Source organism: Cervus elaphus, chromosome 22 (genome assembly GCF_910594005.1).
Source record: "Cervus elaphus chromosome 22, mCerEla1.1, whole genome shotgun sequence".
NCBI classification, from domain to species: domain Eukaryota; kingdom Metazoa; phylum Chordata; class Mammalia; order Artiodactyla; family Cervidae; genus Cervus; species Cervus elaphus.
This window is the reverse complement of record NC_057836.1, coordinates 7,669,872-7,696,905: the sequence shown is the minus strand read 5'-3', so window position 1 is coordinate 7,696,905 and position 27,034 is coordinate 7,669,872. Positions and strand designations below refer to the sequence as shown.

The 27,034-nt window shown below is 56.0% G+C and overlaps 2 protein-coding genes across 5 annotated transcripts; one reads left to right on the top strand and one right to left on the bottom strand.

The window, feature by feature from the left end:
- Positions 1 to 18,211, top strand: L3MBTL2 (L3MBTL histone methyl-lysine binding protein 2). Of its 2 annotated transcripts, XM_043881152.1 has the most exons (18): positions 53 to 125; positions 1,351 to 1,435; positions 1,944 to 2,187; positions 3,727 to 3,860; positions 6,889 to 7,012; positions 7,796 to 7,875; positions 9,069 to 9,186; positions 9,577 to 9,711; positions 9,972 to 10,060; positions 11,263 to 11,494; positions 12,024 to 12,100; positions 12,273 to 12,377; positions 13,194 to 13,341; positions 13,723 to 13,805; positions 14,120 to 14,354; positions 14,831 to 14,896; positions 15,730 to 15,846; positions 16,281 to 18,211. In XM_043881152.1, the coding sequence occupies exons 2-18, from the start codon at positions 1,433 to 1,435 to the stop codon at positions 16,391 to 16,393; spliced, it is 2,103 nt and encodes a 700-aa protein (XP_043737087.1). In that variant the 5' UTR covers positions 53 to 125; positions 1,351 to 1,432; the 3' UTR covers positions 16,394 to 18,211. The 2 variants fall into 2 exon arrangements, with proteins under 2 accessions (XP_043737086.1, XP_043737087.1); XM_043881151.1 differs by lacking the exon at positions 1,351 to 1,435 and having other exon boundaries at positions 1 to 125.
- On the bottom strand, positions 15,719 to 27,034 carry CHADL (chondroadherin like). Of its 3 annotated transcripts, none has more exons than XM_043881149.1 (6): positions 26,789 to 27,033; positions 25,110 to 25,278; positions 22,870 to 24,570; positions 22,226 to 22,392; positions 21,390 to 21,587; positions 15,719 to 15,919 (listed from the first exon to the last, which is right to left on the bottom strand). In XM_043881149.1, exons 1-5 carry the CDS (start codon positions 26,794 to 26,796, stop codon positions 21,416 to 21,418), a joined length of 2,217 nt encoding a protein of 738 aa, XP_043737084.1. In that variant the 5' UTR covers positions 26,797 to 27,033; the 3' UTR covers positions 15,719 to 15,919; positions 21,390 to 21,415. The 3 variants fall into 3 exon arrangements, with proteins under 3 accessions (XP_043737084.1, XP_043737083.1, XP_043737085.1); XM_043881148.1 differs by lacking the exon at positions 15,719 to 15,919 and adding an exon at positions 18,853 to 19,068; XM_043881150.1 differs by lacking the exon at positions 15,719 to 15,919 and adding an exon at positions 20,843 to 21,222 and having other exon boundaries at positions 26,789 to 27,034.

Sequence of the window (27,034 nt, the reverse complement as noted above, 5' to 3'; positions counted from 1 at the left end):
CTCGGCCCTTGGAGGCGGCCTATGAGTGCGCTCCGGCAGAGCGGCGAGGCCAATATGGCTTCCTACACCTGGTGACGGTTGAAGAAACTGTGTTAGGTCTCATGGAGAAGCCCCGGGGCGTCGAGGTGAGAGGGAGAGGACTTCTCGTGACTGGGAAAGGGAACCACGAGAGCCTCGCTCGGTGGGCCTTCGTTAGGCCTTTGAGCGACGCCTGGAGGGTGGAGGATGGACGGATGGATAAACAGGTAGTTAGGCTGAGCGAGGCCAGAGGCGATTGATGTCGCCTTTTGCTCCCGTTCTCCTGGGTCCGAGTGAGGTTGAGAGAGGAACAGCTTCACTGGCCTGGGGGAAGAGGAACTGGATTCAGGATATGAGAGCTCCTGAATCTTCCTTCTCCCCCTTGTCTCATGGTGGCGTCTTTAGGGACTATGAGGCCAGTCACATCCTGGTGGGAAGTAAAGGAAGATTAAAGTTTAATAAATACTCCGTATCTGGAGCGTATCCGTGCGTTGTCTCCCACAATAACAAGCCTTGTGTTATTGTCTCTTTTTTTACGGATCATGCAGCTGAGGCTTGGAGAGGGTGGTGCTACTCCCCAGGAGGGTCACACAGCTGTAAAGTGAAGGAGATGAGCACTAAGTCTGTCAGGTTCCAAAACTGTCCCTGTTTGGCTTTTTCCACTCTTCCCACCACCTGTAACCCATACATCCTTTCATCATTTGGCTTGTGGTCACCTTATATTTGAATTTCCTTTCTGGCACATTTGCATGTGTAGTGTAAATATAAAGTGGAATCGCTCAAAAGCGCTACAAGAGTAAAGAAGAATCATCATCAGGGTAGAGTGTGAATAACTCCCAGTTTTAGAGCTGTCACTGACTGCTGGGAACAGAACTAGGCTTTCCATAGCGCCTGGGTGCTCATAGCAGCCCTCTAAAGAAGGCTTGTTCCAGCCATTTTACTGATGGAGAACCCGAGAGTCCTAAGTAGGAGACCCTGGATTCCAACTCCGGGGTATCTGATTTGAGAGCCTCTACTTTTAACCAGTAATGAGCACCAGCATTTATTGAGCACTTGCTGTGTGCAAGTCACCATTCTGAGTGCCTTTCCCATATTAACCCTTATTTCTCCCCCAAAGCCTATGAAATAGGTGGGATTGTCCTCATTTACAGATGGGGGAACCGAGGCACTGAGATTGAACTGCTGCAGGTCATACAGTAGGGATGGTTTTGGAGTCTTAGCCTAGAGCCCAAACGCTTCACACCTTTTCTGCTACATGCCAGTTAGATTCATATACAATACCTCATTTTACATTGCACATCTTTTGAGCCAAATACTTTTCTTGTTTTATAGATGAGAAAATTGAGACCCAGACAGGTTAAACAACTTGCCCAAGGACCCACAGCTAGTTAGGATCAAGGCTGAGTCCAAAGCTATGGTATGTCCCACAGTGCTAGTATGTCATTTGCCTCAAATCCTCTTTAGGGCAGTCTGGGCCCCAAATTAACTTTCATCTGACTTACATTGTTTTTGAGTTGAAATTACTTTGGTGTACATCTGCTGAAGGGGGAAGAATGAGTTTCTAAAATACATCTTTTCCAAAATGTCTTCATGAAGCACCATGCTTAGTATATTTTCACATCACTGTATTCTGTGTGAACTGTGGTAAAATGAAATCATGTATAAATTTGCAGAGGACCCTGGTGAATTCCTAATACATGTTTCTGTCTTGCTAAGGTATTCTTTTGCAGTTGAGAAATGTATAAACAAGAGTAATGATCCTGGTGTTTACGAAAGGGGTGTTTGATTGTACCTGCCACTCGGCCCAGAAGTGTTGACTTGACCGAGAACTGGAAAGGGAGTTGATAGCAGACCTGCAGTTTCCCTTCTCTTACAGTAAGCCAAGCATGATTGCTTCAGCCTGCTTTGTGTCATCCTTTTCCTAGGAGACTCCGTCTTCAGAACCGATGGAGGAGGAAGAGGAAGACGATGGCCTGGAGCTCTTCGGTGGCTATGACAGTTTCCGGAGTTATAACAGCAGCGCGGGCAGTGAGAGCAGCTCCTATCTTGAGGAGTCAAGTGAAGCAGAACATGAGGATCGGGAAGCGGGGGAGCTGCCCACCTCCCCGCTGCATCTGCTCAGTGCAGATCCACCACCGCGATCCTTAGATGGCAGTGGTTCTGAGCCAGGTGCCTTCAAAGTGTCCCCTGAAGATAGGGAGGTTTCAGAGGCTATGGATGGAGAGGTAGATGTAGGCCAGGTGGGTGGAGCTGTCCAGGTGTAAAGGGTTCTGTGATCTGATGTCTAAGGACCTGTGAGAGAGACAGAGGCACTCCAAGTATCCCCAAGGGTCATTTCAGTCTGATTTCAAGTTGTGATTTCATTCTTTTCACACAATTAATATTCATTCAGCACATATTAGATGCCGGTCATTAACATGGTGGTGCTTTTGTGTTTGTGTAAATAATAATAGTTGGTGGATTTCTAAGCCTGGGTCTTGAGAATATATGACACTTAATGTGATCTGGTTACTCTCTGGGAACAGACAAGAAATAGCTTGTGAGTTGGAAGTGAGAGGCAAGGAAATACAGAATTAAGTGACCTCCTGGTAAGAGGATGAGGGCAGATAAGAATCCCCGTGAATCATCTGGAAGCCAGTTGGCTTCAGAGGTATATGATGCTTGCATAGCTGCTGGACCTCTGTGTCAGGGCCTCCAGTGTGGGGACTCCCTGTGCAAAGAGGCAGGTTAGATGGTCTGTGATGACACTCCTGTTTCCTGGTCCCTTTACTCTTTAGAGGAGGAGCATCTAATACTCTTTGCCTGTCCATTCATCTGTCTTGTCTTCCTCTCTCCCCTTTTATTTTTATTTATTAAATTATTTATGTTACTGTTGGTTGCACTGGGTCTTCATTGCTGCACGCGGGCTTTCTCTAGTTGTAGCAAATGGGGGTACTTCGTTGTGGTATACGGGCTTCTTGTGTGGCTTCTCTTATTGTAGACCACAGGCTGTAGGTGCACGGGCTTCAGTAGTTGCAGCACATGGGCTCAGTAGTTGTGGGGCACGGGCTTAGCTGCATTGTGGCGTGTGTAATCTTCCCAGGCCAAGGATCAAATCCGCCTTTCCTGCACTGGCAGGCAGATTCTTAGCCACTGTACCACCAGGGAAGTCCTATCTCCCCTTTCTTTTATTTTTCTCCCTTCTGTCTTTTTCCAGTCATTCTCTTAGAATCTTAGCACTAGAATGAACTATTAGAGACCATCTAGTCTGGGGGTGCACACACCTGGCCACACATTAGAATCATTTGGGGAACTTCTCATAACCACTGATGTCTGTGTCCCACCACAGATCAGGTCATTCTAATCAGGGCATTTTTAAATACTTTCCAGGTGATTCTAATGTGATATCAGGGAAGAATCATTGATCTAGTTGAGCCTCTTTAGAGATGAGAAGAAAACAGGCCCACAGAAGTTAAATGATATGGGTACATTTTTGTCTTCTCATTTTCCTCTTTGCAAACTTTCCCCAGTTGTCCACAGGGATTCTCCTTAGCCCCCCTGTTGACACGCAGAGCCAAGGGATGCCACACAGCTTCAGGGGTACACACCTCCTATTCCAGTTCTGTCAGCCTTAGGGGCTTAATGCAGTGCCCCAGGTTTGAAGGGCCCGTCATTTTGTTTGAATTGGGGTGATGATCGAGGGAGTCACGTGCTAAATTCTTTTCCCAGCTGTCTGTGAGATGTGTGGGATCGTGGGTACCAGGGAAGCCTTCTTCTCCAAGACCAAGAGATTCTGCAGCGTCTCCTGTTCCAGGAGCTACTCCTCCAACTCCAAGAAAGCCAGTATCTTGGCGAGATTACAGGTGAGAGACAGTCACTTGGAAGACCCTTCCTGGGGCCCTGGGTACTGAGTGAGGAACTACCAACTGTGCTGGCGAGGGGCCCAGAGGGCTTGGGCAGGACGTTGCTTGTGGCCTTCTGAGGTTGTAAACGGCCTGGTATTTCTTACATGCCCATTTCTGGAGCTCAGTAAGTTGCAGATTCATGGAGCTACCCTTCACCCCCAACCCTCACCCCTCAGGGTCTGACGTGTCCTCAGAAAGTTCTCTTTTTGGCTGTGCTGCGTGGAATGTGGGAATTGCAGCTCCAGGGATGGAACCCATGCCCCCCTGCAGTGGAAGTGCAGAGTCCTAACCACTGGGCCACCAGGGAACTGCTGCCCTCAATAAGTTGTAAACAAGAACTCTGGGGGGAGTCTGGCACCCATGTCTTCCTGCTGCACTTTTACAAATGCTCTGAAAGGAAGCCGGGAAATGGGCCACAAGCTTCTCCGGCCATGGTGGGTTTGAGAAGATGGTGCCTCGTCTCTGACTCCATTCCATAGGCAGCTGCCTAGAAAGTCTTACCAACCTCTAGTTAACTATTGACATGTGTAGAACTCTGAGAAGGGGGAGGATTCTTGGAGCTGAGTTGTCTAACCCACATACTAATTGACAAGTGTGCTGAGGTCCAGAGAGGAAGAATGATGTACCTATGGGCTCTGTAGGAAGAGGACTGAGCTGAAACTGGAGCCTCATCTCGGGAGCCTGGCCTTGTGTCTTCACTACACTGGTTTGCAAACTTGACTACATGTAGGGTCACCTGGAAAGTTTCAAAAATCTCATGAAGATTATGGTTTAATTGGGAGGGAGCACAGCCTAGACATAGGAGACTTTAATGAGCACCCCAGGTGATTGTCCTGTGAAGCCTGATGTTTATTGTGTGTCTCAGTCCAGCTCTTCTAGTTAAAGCCTTGTGCATGTTATCTCTCACTCGTGAGATAGTTACTGTTGTCTCCCTCACTTTGCAGATTTTAGTCAAAGCATAAGAAAGTCCTTCCCAGTGAGCTAATAATAACATTGTTATTAACTACAGTCTGGGGATACTTGAGAAGGGCTTGGCACCCTCAGTCTAACCAGTGATTCCTAAAAAATGAATTTTTAAAGATTCCTGTTTCAAAGGCTCAAAAATTTTTACTAACTTACTCAGAGGTACACAAATAAAATTCAAGAGCCAGGATTTGGTGCCAGGTCTGTGTGGAACTTCAGTTCAATTCAGTCACTCAGTCGTGTCTGACTCTCTTCGACCCCATGGACTGCAGCACGCCAGGCCTCCCTGTCCATCACCAACTCGCGGAGTTTACTCAAACTCATGTCCATTGAGTCGGTGATGCCATCCAACCATCTCATCCTCTGTCGTCCCCTTCTCCTGCCTTCAATCTTTCCCAGCATCAGGGTCTTTTCAAATGAGTCAGCTCTTCACATCAAGTGGCCAAAGTATTGGAGTTTCAGCTTCAGCATTAGTCCTTCCAATGAATATTCAGGATTGATTTCCTTTAGGATGGACTGGTTGGATCTCCTGGCAGTCCAAGGGACTCTCAAGAGTCTTCTCCAACATCACAGTTCAAAAGAATCAATTCTTTGGCACTCAGCTTTCTTTATAGTCCAACTCTCACATCGATACATGACTACTGGAAAAACCATAGCCTTGACTAGATGGACCTTTGTTGGCAAAGTAATGTCTCTGCTTTTTAATAGGCTGTTTAGGTTCGTCATAACTTTTCTTCCAAGGAGTAAGTGTCTTTTTATTTCATGGCTGCAGTCATCATCTGCAGTGATTTTGGAACTTAAACCCACATTTTTTTTATTTTAAATTTTGTCTGTGCCACTTGTGTCTTGCAAGATCTCAGTTCCCCGACTAGGGATTGAACCCGGGTCCATGGCAGTGAAAGCGCCAGATCCTAACCACTAGACCATCAGGGAACTCCTTAAACCCACATTTCTATTTCTTTGATCTCTCTCTTTTTTTTTTTTTAAAAAAAAACTTTTTACTTTGTAGTACAGTAGCTTCCTTTACGGCTCAGTGGTAAAGAATCTGCCTGCTAATGCAAGAGAGGTGGGTTTGATCCCTGTGTCGGAAGGATCCCCTGGAGAAGGAAACGGCAACCCACTCCTGTATTCTTGCCTGGGAAATCCCATGGACAGAGGAGCCTGATGGGCTACAGTCCATGGGATTGCAAATGAGTCGGACACAACTGAGTGACTGAACAACATAGCCGATTAACAATGTTAATGATAGTTTCAGGTGGACAGCAAAGGGATTCAGCCATACATATGCGTGTATCCATTCTCCCCCAATCACTGATCTCTTTAATAAATTCTCTGGGCCTCTCTGATCAGTGCTTAAGCTACAAATTACCGACCAGGTCTTCCCTATTAACTCAGATGGTAAAGAATCTGCCTCTGATGCAGGAGACCCAGGTTTGATCGATCCCTGGGTCTGGAAAATCCCCTGGAGAAGGAAATAGCAATCCACTCCAGTATATTTGCCTGGAGAAAAATCCCATGAACAGAGGAGCCTGGCAGGCTACAGTTCATGGGTCACAAAGAGCTGGACACGACTAAGCGACTAATACACAGGTCAGTAGGACCCCTTTGAGTACCTCATAAACTCTGTTCAGTTCATGAGCCTTCTGAAACTCCCTCTCTGCCATAAACCCATAGGAACACCAGAGGAAGGAGAAGGCTGAGAGCTGAGGCCACCAGCAAGAGGTTCCTCGCAGTAGCAGGGCTTAAAAGATGGAAAATTTATCCCTCCCTTCCCTCTGGCTCTGCCAACCACCCCCCCCCCCCCGCCCCCGCCCCTGCAGGTGAACAATAGCTAAGTGCTTATTGAGTTCAGCACAATATGTGACCCTCACCCTTGCAACTCCCCCCTGAGCTAAGCATTTTAATTGTTATCATCTTGATTTACAAGTTAAGAAACTGGAGTCCCAAAGAGGTTACCTGGGCAGTCCAAATCTGGAGCCTTGTTATCAGCCTTTAGGCTACAGATGCGCTCTCCTCCCTCCAGGGAAAACCACCTACCAAGAAGGCCAAAGTCCTGCACAAAGCTGCCTGGTCTGCCAAAATTGGAGCCTTCCTCCACTCCCAGGGGACAGGACAGCTTGCCGACGGGACCCCAACCGGGCAGGACGGTCAGTCAGTGGGGACTGGTGCTCAGGAAGCCGGTGGGGGGTGGTGCCAGGACTCGGCGGGTGAGCGGGGCGCTCCCTAGGAGCCAGGATTGGAGAAGGGGGCCAGCTAGAAAGGACCAGCCCAGGCTCGCTTTAGATGGCATCTTCCCCACCTGGGAGTAACTGTGAGATGGCCCAGAAGATCCCCCAATCACTCTCCTCTTGAGCACTTAAAAGCCGAGAGTTAGCTTCCTTTGTTTAGCGTTGCCTGTAGCCCTCGGGCTTTTGTTTCCCTGGGGCAGTGGGGACCTAGGTCTTCACTGTGAAGAATGGTGGTGGGATTAGCAACTTCTCTCTTTCTGAGTGTAAGTAGCTGTTTCTAAATAAATGTAGGCTGGAAGCTATGCACTATGTGGTCTGACACAGCTCCCAGATGAGGGCTGGAGGGGCTGTGGTGTGTGCACCTCCCACCCATCTAGATTGGCTATGGCCAATGAGAGGTTGGGGGCAGTCTGAGGAATTTAAGCCCGAGGGTCTTTGAATTTCCGTCTTTCTCTTGGGGGAGGAAGATCAGACATTTCCCTCTGAGTGTTCCCTCTACTCCTGAGAGTCTGGCAACCTCTGGATGAGGTCCTCCCCGTCCCATCCCCATGGCCACTGCTGGGGCAGGTATGGGGCGAGCCCAGGCTGCGCGGTGGGGAAGGGCCTGTGCTCCCGGTCCTCAGGGCCGCCCAGGTTCCTGGAGAGGCTGCTGTGAGAGCTCCCCGCTTCAACCCCTCAACTCTGGTCCTCTTGGTTCTGCAGCACTGGTCTTGGGTTTCGACTGGGGGAAGTTCCTGAAGGATCACAGTTACAAGGCTGCTCCTGTCAGCTGCTTTAAGCATGTGAGTGCCCTGGGCACGAGGGGAGGGCGGGCAGGGGCCTGGGTGCGGCCGCCGGCTCACTCACCTGCCTCACTGCTTCAGCAGCGGGAGGGAACAGGATGAAGTCTGGGTGCCCGGCTTTTCGGCTCGCTCCGATTCACCTTTCTGTCCACTTGTTCTTCACCAAGTCCTCACAGACCCTCACCGAGAGCTTTGAGCATGCCCCATGGAGGTCCCCCCCAGGCTTATTCACATAATAGCACTTTGTGCTTTGGTATCCAGAGCCAACTGTAAGAATCCCCTTCTCTTTCCCCCATTTTTAGTGCTTTCCTGTTGACAGCTTGGTGCTTGTGAACCGCCCTGCATTGGCTCCCAGGAGGCAGATATGGGTGCCTCCTGGAACCCCTTCTGCTAAAGGCTCCCTGACTCCCTGTCACTGTATACTCAGTTGCATCTGACTCCTTGAGACCCTGTGGACTACAGCCTGCCAGGCTCCTCCATCTATGGAGTTTTCCTGGCAAGAACACTAGAGTGGGTTGTCATCTCCTCCTTCAGAGGATCTTCCCAACCCAGGGATCGAACCCTGCACTGGCAGGCAGATTCTTCGTCTTTCAAGCCAATTTCCTAAAGCCCAGGAAATATGGAGAAGGCCTATTTATTTTATTTTGGCTGCACTGGGTCTTTGTTGCGGAGCACAGGGGCTTCTCATTACGGCGCAAGGGCTTAGTTGCCCCTTGGCTTGTGGGTGCTTAGTCCCCAACCAGGGATTGACCTCACATCCCCTGCACTGGCAGGCAGATTCTTGCCCACTGTACCACAAGAGAAATCCAACCACCCGGTGTGACGATTGAAGGAGTGCTGTTTGTGTCTTAGAAGCGCCTGTCACATAGTGAAAGTGGGAAACTGCTAGGTGTCTGCTGGCACAGGTGTGCTGTGCCTGGGAGGGTGACAACTAGGAGCCAGTCCTGTAGAGATTAGCAGGGCTGTGTGACACCCCTACTCCCATCCCCTGACTCAGCTCTTCACAGGGGTGGGCACCTCAGTTCATCGCTTCCTCCCTAGACCTGGGCCTAGCCTTGCATGCACAGTGAGTGAGGGGAAACACCGAGGGGCAAAGGAGAAGGATACAGCATCCCATGAGGCCCTGCAGCCAGCCGCTCTCCTGCCCACCCAGGTGCCTCACTGTCCCCTTGAACCCTCTCACCACTACGCAGGTCCCACTCTATGACCAGTGGGAGGATGTGATGAAGGGAATGAAGGTGGAGGTACTCAACAGCGACGCCGTGCTCCCCAGCCGGGTGTACTGGATTGCCTCGGTCATCCAGGCGGCAGGTGGGTGCTCCTCTGACCAAGGCAGGGTCAAGGACTGGGGGCGACATCTCCAGATGGACAGGTAGTGTCGGAGCAGACATCAGCTTCATAAAACAAAAAACCCGCCCACTGGAGTTTCGTTCTCCCTTCTTGCTATGCTTTCATGTTACCTACTTCTTAGAGGGGACCACAGAGCTTGGCGAGTTTGGAAACTCCCATTCTGAAGTTCATTCCAGGGTAGATCAGGCCGTAGAAAATTACTCCCCCTACTGTGCCATACTGCTTTCCAGGTACATGGCAGGGGCTTGTTTTCGCTCTGGCTGTTGTAGAAGGGGTTCTTGGAGTAGGCAGCCTGGTTTAGGCTGGAGAAGCAAGAAGGCCTGAGAGTTACCTCTCCTTCCTCCTGCTCAGGGTACCGGGTGCTGCTCCGGTATGAAGGCTTTGAAAATGATGCCAGCCATGACTTCTGGTGCAACCTGGGGACTGTGGATGTCCACCCCATCGGCTGGTGTGCCATCAACAGCAAGATCCTGGTGCCCCCGCGGAGTGAGTTGATGAGCGTGCTGCCCATCCTGGTTCCTGTGGGCCCCTGGGAGAAGTCAGACCAGCCCACAGCCCACCTGCCTCCTCCCTTCCTCTCCCTTGCCCAGAGGCCGCAGGGCAGGTCCAGGCTGGGGAATCCAGGACTGCCGGGCTGAGAGGCAGAAATACGTTATTCAGGCCCCTCTGCTACTCTCTGGGGCAGACTGGCGCCTGTCAGCAGAGTGGTGGCAGTCCGTACTCAGGATTCTGCTCTGCCTCCCCAGCCATCCATGCCAAGTTCACCGACTGGAAGGGCTACCTCATGAAACGCCTGGTGGGCTCCAGGACGCTGCCTGTGGACTTCCATATCAAGGTCTGGCAAAGCACCCTGGGGTCTCCTAACTGGTCTGCTCCTGCCCCTTTCCCCTTCTGTCTGTCCTTTGTGCTGCTCACTGGAGTGTTTTTTCTAAGACCCCCTTGGTTTAGCCATCAGAGCAGCTCCAGATTCCCTAAGTATGGGTGGTGGGCGTCATCTACCATTAGCTTCCTCCCTGCTTTGAGCCAGCCTCATTGGTCATGTTGCTTTGTCTGCTGGCGTGCTCTTCCAGATCTTCCTTTGCTCATAGCGTTTTCAGGAGTGTTCATTCAACTGGGCTTCCCAGGTGGCGCTAGTAGTAAAGGGCCTGCAGGCAATGTAGGAGACCTCTATTCATTCAATAGATTTGACTTAAGTGCTTGTAGTATACAAGGCACTGCCGTCTGTCACTCTCCCCCTCCTGGTGGGATTTGGAATTGCACTGCTCTGTCCCCACCACTACTAAGAAACTGGAATGGTTCTCCCTGAGTCCGCAGTGCCCCGGTGCTGGAAAAGCCCCACAGAACTTCCGTACCCATCCTCTATCCCAGGCAGGACAGCGCCAGAACCTCAGCAGACAGAACCGCCTGTCTCTTCACCCAGGCCCCACCACCGGGGCTCTAGAGCAGCTGTGGGATCTTGGTCACTATCCTTGGCTGTGTCCAAGGGGCAGGCATTACTGCTGAGGTGCTAGGAGAGCCGTTCAGAGCTGCAGCCCGGCGGGGCCAGGGCTGAAATTAGAGGTATCGAGGCAAAGGGTGCTCAGTTCTCTAAACACCAGGCTGGTTTAGTGGGTGCCGTCGGCAGGGGCTGGAAGGTAGAGAGCACCGGGAGGGACTCGTGGTCAGTGCAGACCCCTGGAAGAGCACAGAGCTGGGCCCCAAGCCCAGACGTGGGGCTCGGCTCTGGCACTGATGACCCCGTGTGACTCTAGGTGGGTCACACAGCCTCCCCGGGGCACTGTTTGCTTAATCTGAAAAGCAGTCTGTGATTCCCGTCACAATGACTTGCTGGCATTTTGGTGCACACATTGTAAATATTCTATCATCCCAGGGACTTGGGAGTCAGGGTGGAATCTGGTGGGCAGGAGGGGGCTCCTCTGCCGGTTTCCTCGCCCCCCACCCCGTCCCGTCCTCTGGTTACTCCCAAGGGACAGGACAGGACAGGACAGTGAGAGGGAGGAATCGACCCAGCAGGCCTGTGTTCTGATGTCATTGCAGATGGTGGAGAGCATGAAGTACCCCTTTCGGCAGGGCATGCGGCTGGAGGTGGTGGACAAGTCCCAGGTGTCCCGGACCCGCATGGCCGTGGTGGACACAGTCATTGGGGGCCGCCTGCGGCTCCTCTACGAGGATGGCGACAGTGACGACGACTTCTGGTGCCACATGTGGAGTCCCCTGATCCACCCTGTGGGCTGGTCCAGGCGAGTCGGCCACGGCATCAAGCTGTCAGGTTAGCCGTCCCTGGCCAGCATGGGCCTGAGTCGGGGTGGGGGGCACATCTCTGCATCCCACAACTAATCTGAGTAATGGGGACAGTCACATTTACCCTGAGCATAGCAGGACTTGACCAGGTGTCCCGAGGGATTGCGTGACTTGACCAAGGACACTCAGCCTGAAGCGTGTTGTGTGTTTTAGTTGCTCAGTCATGTCCAACTCTTTGCGATCCCATGGACTGTAGCCCGCCAGGCTCCTCTATCCATGGAATTCTCCAGGCAAGAATACTGGAGTGGGTTGCCATTTCCTTCTCCAGCCTGAAATGGTAAAAGTTAATTCGCAACTATAGGCTCCAGGCCACATCCTCTCCTGGCAACATAGGAGGAGTCTGGGTCCTCAGGGCTGAATAGTTCCAACAGAGAGCTCCTGGTGGAGGGGTGAGGGGCTGCTGAGCAGCCCCACATTCTGGGGGAGGTGTGGAGATGGTCATGTTAGCAGCTTCAACTTCCTTCTCCCCCTTCCTCCCTCCACTATCTCCCTAAAAGAGAGGCGCAGTGACATGGCCCACCACCCCGCCTTCCGGAAGATCTACTGTGATGCTGTTCCTTACTTGTTCAAGAAGGTGAGGCCCAGCCCTGGGCACTGCCCCTTGGCCACAGGTCCACTCCAGACCTGAGGCCCCAGATCTCCCCCTCCCCTCCCCGTTTCCTTGTCAGGCCAACAGCAGCTGAGGCCTCTTTCCCACCCCTCCCCGGGCCAGTCCAGAGATTGCCCACCTGCCCCATTCCTTTAAGGTTCGAGCTGTCTACACAGAAGGTGGCTGGTTTGAGGAGGGGATGAAACTGGAGGCCATCGACCCCCTGAATCTGGGCAACATCTGCGTGGCGACCATCTGCAAGGTGAGCCTGGGCTCCCTCCGGCCTCCAGCAGCGCTTCCTGCGCGCAGGGCGGTGGCAGAGCGCCCCCTACTGGCTGCTCCTGAGCGGCCTGGTTTTCGCACATACAGACTTAGCTCCTGGCTCGGAATCTGCTTTCTCGTCAGGGGTCAGAGGCTTGCCAGCCCTGTGGGCTGGTCCAGGCCTGTGGGCCACGGCATCAAACTGTCAGGTTAGCAGAGTCCCTGGCCAGCCACCTGTGGGTGCTACTGAACACCTGGCCTGAGCCTGGTCCTGGGTCAGCTGTAGGCCTTCCTGCCACCACCTGCTGTCTCCTTTGGGGGCTAGTCTTGCCACGCCACAGCCGGGCTGGCGTTGCTGCAGACCTCGGTTACTGCTGCAGCCTGAGGAGCCAGCAACCACCCCTCAGCCCTCCTGGGGACACACCGATTCGTCCATCTAGCAAATCTCCAGGCTGGGCCCCCGAGTTCACCCTTGAGAACACAGTGACAAAAGGACAGAGACAGTTCCTGCTGGCACAGCATGTGGTGTCCATTGAGGGGGTCAGGAAGATCCCCTAGGAGAGGAAATGGCAACCCACTCCAGTATTCTTGCCTGGAAGGGCTTGTCGGGCTGCAGTCCATGGGGTTGCAGAGTCTGACATGACTGATCACACATGAGGAAGCTAGATGATTTTACCATTACACGGGTTACATGAGTGCTGAGTGCTCTGAAAAGCAGCTCCATCCTCCTCATATCCCTATCCTGTCACCTCACCCTGGGATGGGGGTGCAGTTTAGAATACCAGGTTCTGTCTGTTTCCCTCTCCGCCACCACTAGGTACTCCTAGATGGTTACCTGATGATCTGTGTGGACGGGGGGCCCTCCACAGATGGCTCCGACTGGTTCTGTTACCATGCTTCCTCCCACGCCATCTTCCCAGCCAACTTCTGCCAGAAGAATGACATTGAGCTCACACCCCCGAAAGGCAAGACTGGCATACAGTCGGAGGGAGCAGGGTTGAGGCCACAGGCCAAGCCAGACTCCGGGAGCTTGAAGTCTTGAGTGGACTGGAGAGGTGACGCACTCCCCACGGTCACCACTAGCCCTTCATCTGGGCTGGCTGGGCCCCATGGCCCCATGTGGCTTGGTGAGCAGAGCTCCCACCTGTCCCTTTGGGCAGTGAGCACCCTGTACTACAGGACTGTGGGCCTAGAGCAGGTACCAACCTGGGGAGGAGGGAAGAACGTTGCTGGGGAGACTTTGGGCTGAGTCCTGATGGAGCTGCAAGAGCCCCTTTGGCTCTGTGGGGGGCTTTCCAGGACCCCCCCTCACCTCCCTCCCTCCTCATCTCTGCCTTCCACTCCAGGGTACGAGGCTCACACTTTCAGCTGGGAGGTCTACTTGGAGAAGACCAAGGCGAAGGCAGCTCCATCGAGACTCTTCAACATGGTGAGGAGACCAACCCTGCCCACCACCACCCGAGGTGGTGCTTCCAGCCCCTTCTCTTCTCGAGTCCCTGCTGCTAAGATCAGTTGTTTCAGGGAGGAGTACCAAACTCTGATGGGGATGCGTGCTGAACAGTCAGCCAGTGCCTTTCCTAGAGGGGCTGGCGCCTGGGATCACAGTGCAGAGGGGTTTCTGGTCTGAGGACCCCCCTCCCCCACCAAACCCCTGCAGGCAGGCTTGGACCCGCTCCCACACCCAGGGCTGCTCCGACAGGGTGGGGACCTAGCTGATTTGCTCGGCCTTGATGCCCATTCCAGGACTGCCCCAACCACGGCTTCAAGGTGGGCATGAAGCTGGAGGCCGTGGACCTGATGGAGCCCCGGCTCATCTGCGTGGCCACTGTGAAGCGGGTGGTGCACCGACTCCTTAGCATCCACTTCGATGGCTGGGATAGCGAGTACGACCAGTGGGTGGACTGCGAGTCCCCGGACATCTACCCTGTCGGCTGGTGTGAGCTCACCGGCTACCAGCTCCAGCCACCTGTGGCTACAGGTCTGGGCTCTCCTGGCCCTGAGGGGCTCTTGACTTTCTTTTTCCTTCCTGCCAACCACCCTCCGCCCCACCTCCCCCACCGCACACCCACCTTTGGCCCTCTGGCATGAGATCAAGCATCTCCTGGACCACTTCCTGGGAGAGAGCGGCCCTGGTCTCCCCCTTCTGCTCCTGACTTCTCTGTCTCCCTCTCCCTCTGGCCTGCAGAGCTCCTTCCTTGACCTTGCCCACTCTGTCATATGCTCGTGCCCTTGTGCACCAGGTAAATCCCCCAGGCCCCTCTGAGCACCCTGGTGATGCGGGTGGGCAGAAGGGACAGCTGTCATCCAGTCCCTCCCCGCAGCCCCTCCCCATTCTCACGGCCCAGCTCTGGCTTTCCTTCAGGGGCGTCCCCTGTGTAAGGGAGGCCGGTGAGGGGTGGGCAGGGATCTTGGGATGTGCTCTTCTCACTTCATGTCTGTGTCTTTCAACAACAGAGCCCACCACACCTCTGAAAGCCAAAGAGGCCACAAAGAAGAAAAAGAAACAGTTTGGGAAGAAACGTAAGTGATGCTCTAAAGCTGCCCGGCTGGGGTGGGACCTGGGATCAGCTGAGCCTGTGTACCTGGGCGGGGGGCCACTACCCAGATCAGTCACACTCTTCATGGCCCCACCTCTCCTTTGCCCTTTGCCCCATGAGCCCATCCATCACCCTGTGTTTTAGGGACCCAGAACACAATTAGGGAGTCTTCTGGTCTCTGGCAGTGGTTAGGATGCTGAGGAAAAGACACAGAGGCTGTATGGGTTGGAGCAGGGGCCGCGGGTGGCCTGGTCTCTGAGGCCTTGTGCAGTTGTGGGGTATGAGGGTAAAAGATTGAAGAGCAAGTCATTCTCTCATGATCCCCAGGGGGAGGGAGCAAGGGTGACCCCCAAGCGTGGGGACCTCTCACAGGCCAACCCAACCTCAGCAGGCCCCAGGCTGAGCTGCAGTGAGCTGGGCTCCCCGACATGGTCTCTGCAGAAGAGAGGATGTCCCGAAAGGGAACAGAGAGGAAACAAGACACGGTCCCTGAGGAGGGTTAAGATCCTGTGAGGGTGTGGCATGGATCCAGTGGCAGGACCCTGTGCCGTTGAGAATCAGGGCTGGGAAAATCACACTGTGGACGTGAAGAAAGTGAGGAGCAGAAACAGGAAGCTTAACCACCATGGTGGGGAGGGGGCGCTAATCCGTTACTGGGGAGAAGCTCTGAGCCTTGGGCACACAGCCCTGAGGGGTGAGGTCAGAGTTCAGGCCTTGGTCCTCCCCAGCTGATACCTTCCCCTCTGCTGGGCTGCCAAACCGCTGTTTCATGTGGATACAGCCCTCGCCTGGATTGAATTCTGTTTTTATTCCAAGGAAAAAGAATACCACCGGCCAAGACACGGCCTCTCAGACAGGGGTCCAAGAAGGCCCTGCTGGAGGAGGACCTGCAGGCGGCAGAGAAGGTGCCATCGGAGCCCACTCCTGATGAGAGTAAGAGCCTCCCGCACACGGCTGGGGCTGGTGGGCGGCTCCCTGCTCAGAAGCCGGGCCTCTCCTTCCCCACCTGGGCACAGAAGAGCAGAGTCAGGCTTGAAGGGCATTTTCTGGGCACCGAGCAACCTTTCTCAGACCACTGGGCCCAGAGGGCTTCCCAGACACCCGCCCCCAGCTCTGAATGGAGCCGAGCACTGGCCTGGCCCTCTCCACCCCAGCCCCAGCCCCAGCCCCAGCACTTAGCAGGGTGGACTGCCTGCCAGGCTGGTGGGACAGGGCCCTAGGCCTTGGCTACTGCCTGCCCCACAGAGGGGAAGGGGCTCTCCCCGCCACACCCCGAGGGCCCCTGTCTGTAGGAAGCCCGGTTCCTTCTCCAGATCCTGAGCTCCATGCATCTCTCCTTCTTGCCCTGCACCTCTCTTCCTCTTCAGTCATCACCGTGCGTGTGAAGGAAGAGCACTTGGACGTGGCCATGGCCGACAAGGCCCCGAGTCCGGAGCTGCCTGTCCCCGTCGAGAACATCAAACAGGAGATGGATGACTGAGCCTTCCTCGCTGCCAGCCGGAAGCCAGCCTAGGGCGCCTCTCTTGCCACCACGCCAACCTACTTTACTTTGGAGACTGAGCCTTTTTGCATAAATTTTGCCTGGTGCTGTGGGGGCCAGGCACCCAAGGAGCAGCCAGGGTCTCCTCTGGCCTCTGGCCTTCTCTCCTGCAAGGCCATGAGAATGGGGGCTACCTGTGAGCAGCTCCCTCTCCAGCGAGAGCTCCTGAAGCTCTTCCTCACTCGTCCCCTCCACTCCCCCACACTGCTCCATTGGCAGGGTGGGGGGCTACACATGGCAGGCAAGTTGGCTAATGGTTAGGCCCACGCAGATCTCGAGGTGGGGACAGACAGTCACCTGACAGACCTGAGTGGTGCCAGGGGTACAGCCTCTGCCCCAGACACCATGCGGAACGGCCCCTCCTGCCTGGGTTGGGGCTCTGCTCTTCCTGGCACCCCCAGGAGGTTGGGGAGCCCTGTACCGGCGCCCAGCTCTGGCAGGCAGCTGAGCAGCAGTGACCATCACGTAGGTCCCGGTGACTTGTGAGGTGGCCTTGATCTGTTTTCCCTTGGCATAAGTACTGACTCCATTTCCAAGACGAGCAGAGGCAAGGTCTGCCCCCTAGGAAAGGGAGCTTGCCAGGGCTCAGGTGGGGGAGACCACACCAGTCCCTGAGCCACGGGAAGGCGGGGTGGGTCTGGGTGTGTGCACATGTGTGTGCACACGCATGCAAGCATCCCCTGAGAGAGAAGGTGCCACCATTGTTGAACTTAACCCACTCTGGAGCCCAGCTGGACTAGGACCTGTCCTTTTCTTTCTCCCTTTCTCTGTTAACCAGGAACAGGTCTGGCCTTGCCAGAAAGTCTGGGGGCCTCGACATGGGATGGTCCGCCCTGCTGGCTGGTGTGGCCCTGAAGGAGCTCCTGGAGGCAGGGACATGCTTCTTGGTCCTTTCCCTCACTGTGCATGTCCTTAACTCCATAATATATTTTGATTCTGCTGCTCCTCTGAAAGTACATTCTAGAAGTTCACCTAGTGTCTGCCCACATTTCAGCTGCTTCTGTTCCGCAGTTAAGTCTCCTTTGAAGCTGTCTTCTCTCTCTGACCCATCGTCTCTTCAGGAGACCTGGCACCTAAGTGGTGACAGTCTGCTGTCCTCAGCCCCTCTTGCCTTCCACGTGTTTGTGTAGAGACAGCATGGCTGGGTGTGTCCCTGTGTTACCCTGTAATAGCTGCCACAGTCCGTGCCTGCCAGGTGGGATGCTGACCTTGGGTGTGTAGAGGACCCTGCTGTTGGATGTCATCCCGGAGATGGGCGACCAGCCCAAGGGGAGCCAATTTCAGTTCAGAGAGAACCAGATCTTTTGTCCTTTCCTAAAGGCACTGTGCAGGCTCAGGTGGAATAGAAACAAGGCCTAGGAAGGCCCCTCTTGCAGCCTGAACTCCCCGAAATGTGACAGGGGCTGTGCCTCCCCTCCCCCAGCTCATGGTGATGGGGGAAGGTGGCTGACAGTGGCGTGCAGTCCCACAGCCTGCTCGCACGGCCTGCCTTTGTTGAGGGTGATTGCCCAGCTGAGAAGAATCATTGTCCCCGCTGCTCTTCCCTTTAAAGGATCAAGTTCTGACTGAAGAGCTTCTGGGGTGATGGGACTTGTTTGGCCTTCCGTTTTGCTTCTTCCTGAGTGCAGAAGTTGAGGCCCACAGTGCCTGAGCACAGCACGCAGGGCTAGGGGCAAGTTCAGCCGCCGTGCCAGCCCCAGATGGGCTTCCCACACTTAAGTCCTGTGAGACGATTAAATCCCTTTCTTGCTGCCGTCAGTCTGTGTTCCTTCTGTTCTGAGACGCCACCCCACCAGGTCGGCTACAGAGACGGGGAGCGTTCACCCATGAAGAGTGCAAGACACATCTCCACAGCAGACGCCATGGTACTTGTCTCTACCACTCCCCTCCAGGACCCCGGGCTCCCCGGAGGCCCAGCCTATCTTCAGGCCCCTCGTGACCAGCACGAAGGTGCCCTCAGCGAGCATGTGACCAAGTGTAGACACATCCCTGGGCCCTGGAGGTTAGTCAGGCACAGATGGACCTGTTGACCTCCAGGACGTTTTAGCTCAAGGCACAGAATGAACCTTGTCCCTCCACTGCCCTTGCCATTGGATGGGACTAAAAGTCTTGAAGTTCCACAGCAGTGGCGGGGGTCAGGGAGGGAGAGCCAAACACCTGAAGGCTGGAAGACGTCCTGAGGAACGGAAGCCTCTCCACTCCTTGCCCCACTGCCCAACGGCCGGCAGGGAGCACCTCTCTGGGGCAAGCACTGGTGGAGCCCCCTGCACTTTCCTTTACTGTCACCCCATTGGCCCCTTGGCTGCTTGAGGGATGGGGAAGCAAGGGAATTGGCGTTTGTGACAGCCTCATGCCAGACACTAGTTTACAGGTGTTCACACAGCTTACTTCATCCTTGATCCTGTGAGGACATGGTGACTTTACATGTAAGAGAAAGAAGGCTCATTAAAGTTCAGTAACTTGGTGGCCTAAGTTGACAAGAAATGGCAACAGTGGGATTAAACCAGCTTGTCTTGGCCAGGTCACAAGACTCGGTGGCTTCAATCTGGTGAGCGCCCCAACGCAGAACATTCTGCCAGGGATCAGGGCCTGTGTCCTTCAAGGCCTTTGTATTCCTGGGAGGAAGCAGCTACTTTAAATAGAAGTAGAAATAAATCCTAGGGCTTCCCTGATGACTTCGTAGTAAAGAATCTGCCTGCCAGTGCAGGAGATGCTGGCTTGATCCCTGGTCTAGGGAGATCCCACATGCTGCAGGACAACTACTGAGCCTGTGCTCTAGAACCCAGGAGCTGCAACCGAACCCACGGGCAGCTAACTGCTGAAGCCCAAGAGCCGCCACAAGAGAAGCCTGCGCACCACAAGAGGAGGAGCCCCTGCTTGCCGCAATTCGAGAAAAACCTGTGCAGCCAAGAAGACCCAGCACAGCCAAAATAAAATAAACCCCTGGTGTGATCACTCAACTAGAGCCAGACATTGTGGAATGTGAAGTCAAGTGGGCCTTAGGAAGCATCACTATGAACAAAGCTAGTGGAGGTGATGGAAATCCAGTTGAGCTATTTTAAATCCTAAAAGATGATGCTGTGAAAGTGCTGCACTCAATATGCTATCAAATTTGGGAAACAACAGTGGCCACAGGACTGGAAAAGGTCAGTTTTCATTCCAATCCCAAAGAAAGGCAATGCCAAAGATGCTTAAACTATCACACAATTGCACTCATCTCACACGCTAGTAAAGTAATGCTCAAAATTCTCCAAGCCAGGCTTCAATAGTATGTGAACGGTGAACTTCCAGATGTTCAAGCTGGTTTTAGAAACGGCAGAGGAACCAGAGATCAAATTGGATCATTGAAAAAGTGACAGTTCTAGAAAAACATCTACTGCTTTATTGACTATGCCAAAGCCTTTGACTGGGTGGATCACAACAAACTGAAAAATTCTTAAAGAGATGGGAATACCAGATCACCTGACCTGCCTCCTGAGAAATCTGTATGCAGGTCAGGAAGCAACAGTTAGAACTGGACATGGAACAACAGACTGGTTCTAAACAGGGAAAGGAGTATGTTAAAGCTGTATATTGTCACCCTGCTTATTTAACTTCTATGCAGAGGACATCATGAGAAACGCTGGGCTGGATGAACCACATGCTGGAATCAAGATTGCCGGGAAAAATATCAATAACCTCAGACATGCAGATGACACCACCCTTATGGCAGAAAGCGAAGAACTAAAGAGCCTTTTGTTGAAAGAGGAGAGTGAAAAAGTTGGCTTAAAACTCAACATTTAGAAAACTAAGATCATGGCATCTGGTCCCATCACTTCATGGCAAATAGATGGGGAAATAGTGGCAGACTTTATTTTTGGGGGGCTCCAAAATCACTGCAGATGGTGACTGCATCCATGAAATTAAAAGACGCTTGCTCCTTGGAAGAAAAGTTATGACCAACCTAGATAGCATATAGCAGATAGTAGAGACATTACTTTGCCGACAAAGGTCCATCTAGTCAAAGCTTTGGTTTTTCCAGTAGTCATGTATGGATGACAATTGGACCATAAAGAAAGTTGAGTGCCAAAGAATTGATGCTTTTGAACTGTGGTGTTGGAGAAGACTCTGAGAGTCCCTTGGATAGCAAGGAGATCCAACCAGTCCATCCTAAAGGAAATCAATCCTGAATATTCATTGGAAGAACTGATGCTGAAGCTGAAACTCCAATACTTTGGCCACCTGATGCGAAGAACTGACTCATTTGAAAAGACCCTGATGCTGTGAATGATTGAAGGCGGGAGGAGAAGGGGACGACAGAGGATGAGATGATTGGATGGCATTACCAACTCAATGGACATGAGTTTGAGTAAACTCCAGGAGTTGGTGATGGACAGGGAGACCTGGCATGCTGCAGCCCATGGGGTCAGAGAGTCAGACTCAACTGAGCGACTGAGCTGAACTGAATTATGATCCCAATTACTTAAAAAAAAAAAAAGGAATTCAACTATATGTTTTGTCAAATGTAATGTCAAGGGGGTGATGGAGTCTGAGCCGTGGTGCCAACAACACATCTGTACCCTTGCTCTTCCCACCCCAGCAACAAGTGAGACCCCCGAGATCGGGTGGGAAAAGGCTGAATTGACAGCAAGCCAGCAGTGACCGTCACTGTGGGATTCTCCTGGACACACATCGTCCCGGGAGGCTGCAGCTTAATCAGGCCACTGTCCCAGGGGACAAAACGGCGTGTGGTCATTTCTTCACAAGCTCCATCTAAGCTTAGCCCAGAGCTGGAGAGGGTGGACATCACTCTCAGATGCCACCAGAAGTAGATCTGGTCCCCGCCCAGATCTACAACCTCATGAAACTGAGACCAAGAGAAGTCAGACCCTTACCACCGTAAGGGCCTTAAAACCTGACCCACCCGAGGCCTCACTGCCCCCACCCCTCGGCCTACCTCGTTCGCTCTCTGCCGTCTTCCCTTCATGGGGTCCCCCGGGCGCCAGGCCTGGGGCCCGGTGTCCACTTGGCCTTCCTGGCAGCCCGGCCCGGGCAGGCTTCAAAGACAGCAGCTGCGGCCTTCACCCTCTGGCCACGGGCACTGGGGGGGGTGGCACAGGTGGCCCCCACACGCAGGTTCAGACCCGCCAGCCACCTGAGAAGAAACGTGGTGGGGGGAGCCCCCGTGCCGAGCTTCCCTGAGGACAGCAAGGAGGTCCTCGGGTTTGGGCACAGTGGGGCCGAGTGGATGAGAGTGGACACACCAGTTAAATGATCCTGAGCAAGTCAAACCTCAATCCCCTCCCTGTAAAAGGGGGCCAGTAATAAACAGTGGTGGAGGCCTGGTGAGCCAAAGCGATGGAGACAAGCTCCTGAATTTAACGTCATTTTACAGTCACCACCAGGAGGTGGACGCAGTCACCATCATCCCCTTTACAGATGACTTAACAGCACAGAGAGCCCACGTGGCTCAAAAGGAGACAATCACAGAGGCGGCTTTGAGCCCTGGTCTCTGGGCTCCAGGGCCCTTGCTGCTTTCTTGGGCAATGAGGTACAGTGCTCTCACGTGCTGACTAGGTCCACTCGGCTGGGCAGATTTCACCCCCACTTTATGGATGAGGGAACAGAGGCTCAGGGAAACCCACCCCAAGTCCTGTGGGATAGCTCCCCAGGGAGGGCAGCTGGCCCTGGCAGGATCCTCCCCCACCATAGGTGCTCAAATGGCACTGACCTGGTGCCCCCAGGGAGACGGTGGGGGCTTGAGAGCAGCTGGCCCCCACTGGGGGTGCTCACCTGTGAAGCGGGAGCAGCTGGCAGTCACAGCGGAAGGGGTTGCCGCTGAGGTCAATGAGCTCCAGCTCGCTGAGACTGGGCAGGGCGGGCAGTGTCTGCAGCTGGTTCTTCTGCAGGTGTAGGCTCCGGAGCCGGGGCCCCAGGCCCGAGAAGGCCCCAGGAGAAATCTGCAGGAAGGCACCAGGCTCTGGTGTGAGCTCCTGCCGGCCCGTCCCAGCCCCAGGCCTGGGGAGTGGAGAGCCCAAGGCGGGGGCAGGAAGGGCAGTGCTGGTGGAAGACCCATACTGGTCCAAGGCCAAAGCACTTGCCCTCTACAAGTCACCCAGACCCCCAGTTCACGGTTCTTTCGCTAGACCCTATCCCCCACACAATAACAAAAGCCCTGCCCACATAGCGTGTAACAGCAGGTAATCCCACAGACCCTGGGGAGCTCCCGCCTCCAGGCCTCAGCGGCGTCCTCCCTGCCTCCACGCGGCACTGCATTCCGGCCTGATCTGTGGCCCACGCCTGAGTTCCTGGGGGCAGGCGCAGTGCCCAGCTCACCTCAGGGCCCTCACGCCCAGCCTCGGGCCCAGCGAGGCAGGGTAGCGGTGTGGGCTGAGAACACAAGCTGCCTCCCCTCGCCCCTTCTCCCCTGCGCCCACCTGCTCCAGGCCACTGCTGTTGAGAAAGAGGTGCTGCAGCGAACGGCCCACAGGCCGGAAGGCGCCATCTCGTAGGGCCCCGAGCGGGTTCCCCGAGAGCTGCAGCTCCAGGAGGGCTGGCAGCCCCTCCAGGGCCTCCGTGGGCACCTCGTCTAGCTGGTTCCTGTCCAGGTGCAGCTTCTCCAGCTCCCGAGCAGGACCCAGCGCCCCAGGGGACACTCGGGCGAGGCGGTTCCCACTCAGATAGAGCCAGCGCAAGGCCCTCCCGCCTGCCAGGTCACCGGGCGCCAGGTGGTCCAGGGCATTGTCCTGCAGGTGCAGGGAGAAGAGGCTGGGCAGGGCGAGCAAGGCAGCCCCTGGCACCCGCACGAAGCGGTTCCGCTCCAGGTACAGGTAGCCCAGGCGGGGGGCGCCCTCGAGGGCGGCAGCGCTGAGGCCAGAGAGCCGGTTGTCCGACAGGTAGAGGTAGAGAAGGCTGTCCAGCCCCGCCAGGGCGCCCGCCTCCAGCTCCTTGAGGCCGCAGTGCTGCAGGTGCAGCGACACGAGGCGGCCCAGGCCCGGGAAGGCCGCCCGGGGCACCACGGGGAAGCGGTTCCGCCTGAGGTCCAGCAGCTGCGTGTCGTTGGGGAAGCCGCGGGGCACGGCCTGCAGGCCCCGGCCCTCACAGCTGCTGTGCCGCGACTCCGGGACGCACACGCAGGTGCGCGGGCAGGGCCCGGCCGCCCCGGCCTCCTCCCCGGGGGCACCGGCAGGGGCGCGGGGCCGCGCAGCCGCCAGCTCCTCGGCCTCCTCCTCCGCGGCCGCCCCGGACTCGGGGCAGCGCAGGTCCGAGGGCCGCAGGGCGTCCAGGGCCTCCCCGCGCAGGCGCCGCGGCCCCCAGCACGCGCCGTCCGAGCGCACGCGCGCCCGCGCCAGCCACTCCAGCAGCGGCTGGGCCCGGCAGCCGCACCACAGCGGGTTCCCGTGCAGCCGCAGCCGGCGCAGCTGCCCCGGGCCCTGCAGCGGCGGCAGGGCGTCCAGCTGGTTCCCGCGGAGGTCCAGCGTGTGCAGGCGGGGGCAGCGGGCGAAGGCCCGGGCATCCAGGGCCTGCAGGGCCCCATGGTCCAGCCTCAGCTCCCGCAGGCCGGGGAGCGCCAGCCCGTCCTCCTCCCCCGCGTAGGTGAAGGGGTTGTGGCCCAGCTCGAGGCGGGCCAGGCCGCGGGCCTGGGACAAGGCCGTCCCGGGCAGGGCTTGCAGCTCGTTGTGGTGCAGGCTGAGCCGGCGCAGGGCGGGCAGGCCGGCCAGGGCCTCTGGGGCCAGCACGCTAAGCGCGTTGTGCGACAGCTGCAGCCAGAGGGCGCGCACCAGCCCCTGGAAGGCCATGGCGGGCAGGTAGACCAGGGCGTTGTGGGCCAGGTTCAGCGTGGTCACCGCGCCCAGCGCCCCGAACGTCCCTGGCCGCAGCTCCTCCAGCAGGTTCCCCGCCAGCTCCAGCCGCTGCAACGAGCCCAGCCCGTCCAGCGCCTCCTGGGGCAGCGCGGTCAGGCGGTTGGAGGCCAGGTTGAGGAAGAGCAGGCGGCCCAGGCCTCGGAAGGCCCCCTCGGCCACCAGCTCCACCTGGCAGTACCGCAGGTCCAGGTGTGTCAGGTAAGGCAGGTCCCGGAAGGCAGCCGGGGGGATCTCCTTCAGCATGTTGCCCTGGAGCTCCAGACGCTGGGTCAGCTGAGCCGGGAGAGGAGGGCAAGGCTGAGGGGCACCCGGACCACAGCCTGTGCCCCTTGCTAACACTGGCACGTGCTCTTCCCTCAAGTGAACAGTCTCCCCCCCCCCTTCTCTTCATCCTGCTCCCTGACTCCTCCTCCAGGAAGCCTTCCTCCGCAGCCGCCCGGGTATCCCTGGCTCTGGCACTTTCCACGTTGAACTGTCACTGCCCCCTCTGCTTTCACTCTCCTATCCAGCTCTTGACTCCGCGGGCAGAGACCATACCTTATCCCAGTAGATCCCCCGTTCGCTGCCCCAGGGCCTGTAATTAACTCAGTGTCTATTATAGGTCACTTAACTTGTTCCAGTAACTTAGGATTTTAAATAGATCATCTCCCTGTTGTTGGCTGTTATCATTCCCATTTTACAGGTGTGAAGACTGAGGCTCAGGGAGGAAAAGTGAGTTGCCGGAGCCTCCCCCAGCCAGGTAGTGGCAGATCCTCCGGTGCCAGCCCAGGCTCCTCCTGCTGTCCTCCCCCACCCCACCTTGCCCTGCTGACCTCAGGGATGGCGGTCGGCACCTCGGTGAGGTTCTGGTGCCGGCAGGCGACATGCCTCCTGGGATTGTCGCAGACGCAGGCCTGTGGACAGCGCTGGGCCACCGCACACTGGTTTGGCCCCAGTGACAGCAGCAGTGGAAGCAGCAGCACCAGGGAGACACTCTGGGGCCTGGCAGAGAGAAGGGCCAATTGTTCGCAGAACAAGAGACCCACACTGTCCGCTTCCCTGAACCCTGCTTCTTGTCCCAGAGCCCCTCGGACGTTTTCCTCCTCTGGCACTGGGGAGCTGTCATTACCCTGAGCCTCCGACCCCTCCAATTGAGCTGGGATTCCCTGTTTTACATCAGAGGCAACAGGATCAGACCGAGGGACAACCTGGCGAGTCCCTGTGACTGTCTGCCCAGTGCCTTGGTGAGGCCTTGCCCAGTCAGTTCAGAGGAGTGGACAGGCTGTACAGAGGCTCCTGGGTCCAGGGGAGGCCTGTCCTCCCAGGAGAGTCAGCCATTCCTCAGACCGATGTGGCATCGGCATCGGCACCCCGGTGCTAGGGAGCATGACATGCACCTTGAGGAGACGGCCCGGCAGCCGGAGGGGCGGACCCAGGCCTGGCCCGAGTGAGGCTAGACTTTGGGGGACCAGGTGTCATGGGGTCCAAGAGCCTCAAGGAGCCTTAGTGGCTGGCCAGTGCCTCTCTGACAGGCAGGCTGGTGGGAGCTCCAACTTCTCTCCTGTTTATTCCTCTGCCGTCCTTTCTTCATCTTAGCGCCACCCAGCTGGCCTGGCCTGGCCTGGGGGAAACAGGGTATGGCCTTGGGGCTGTGCTTTGGGCCAGGTCTGTCCACTTATCCGTCTGTCCACCCACCATGCGTCCATTGCCCAGCAAGACCTCTTCACCTCCCAACTGCTACCTGCCTCTCCACAGGGCCCACCGTGCCACGGTGGCACTCCTTGCTCCCCCAGCCCTCCGCTCACCGCCAACACCCAGAGGGAACTTTCCGAAATACAGGTGGGCCCTGACACCCAAGCTGAAAACCCTCCAGCATCTCCTCACTGCCTATGCTGGGAAGTCCTGAGTCCTGATTCCCTGACAGGTACCCACCCGCTTGGAGCCTTCAGTGTCCCCGTTGGCTCCCCTACCGTAAGTATGCAGAGCAGCTCCCTCCTGTCTGCCTGCCACGCAAACCTCACCAGCTCTTCCCGTGTCTGTCCTCAGCTTTATGAGCAGCCCTTCCTGGCCCCTGGGCTGGCTCCCACCCTGAGCCGCCCCATTTCTGCTCACTGACTTGTCACTGTCTATTTTGCAGTCTCCTTGGAGTCCCAGGGTCGAGCCTGGCCTTGGGGCTGGTGGCATCCTCTAGAGTCTGTAATGAGGTTGGGTCTCAGGGCAGGCTGCTGTGGGGTGGGGGGTGCATGGGGACAGATCCCTGAAGGTCAAGCATCCAGGCCTTGGAGGGCTGCCAAGCTCAGCCAGGCTTCTGGAGGACTAGCCCAGGGGAGCTCCCGGGAGCAGCTGCACCCGCCATCTTCCACGAAATATTCTTTTGAGACCCTCGGAAAATCTCGGTCCAGGAAGATCCCAGGGCCCCTGCCCCCCAGCCCTGAGAGGCCCAGGGGCTTGCCTGCAGCCATGCAGCTTCTCTGACCCCCTCCCCCGGCAACCCCGGGGCCCCAGGACTCACCCCGCCATGCCGATCACACGGCCAGTCTGGCCTGGAGGCGCAGCGCAGGGAGAGGCTGGCGAAGGCCCCCCGCCTGGACGCCGGGGGAGCCCCCCTCCCGGCCCGCAGACCTGGCAGCGGGGGCAGAGCTGAATGGGAGGCTTTGTGAGGTGAGGGAGAGACGGGCATGGCGGGAGCAGCGGCTGGAGTTACAGGGCCTCAGACCGAGTCCCTGGGCCAGCCCAGCCAGGAGGGGCCTCGAGGGGC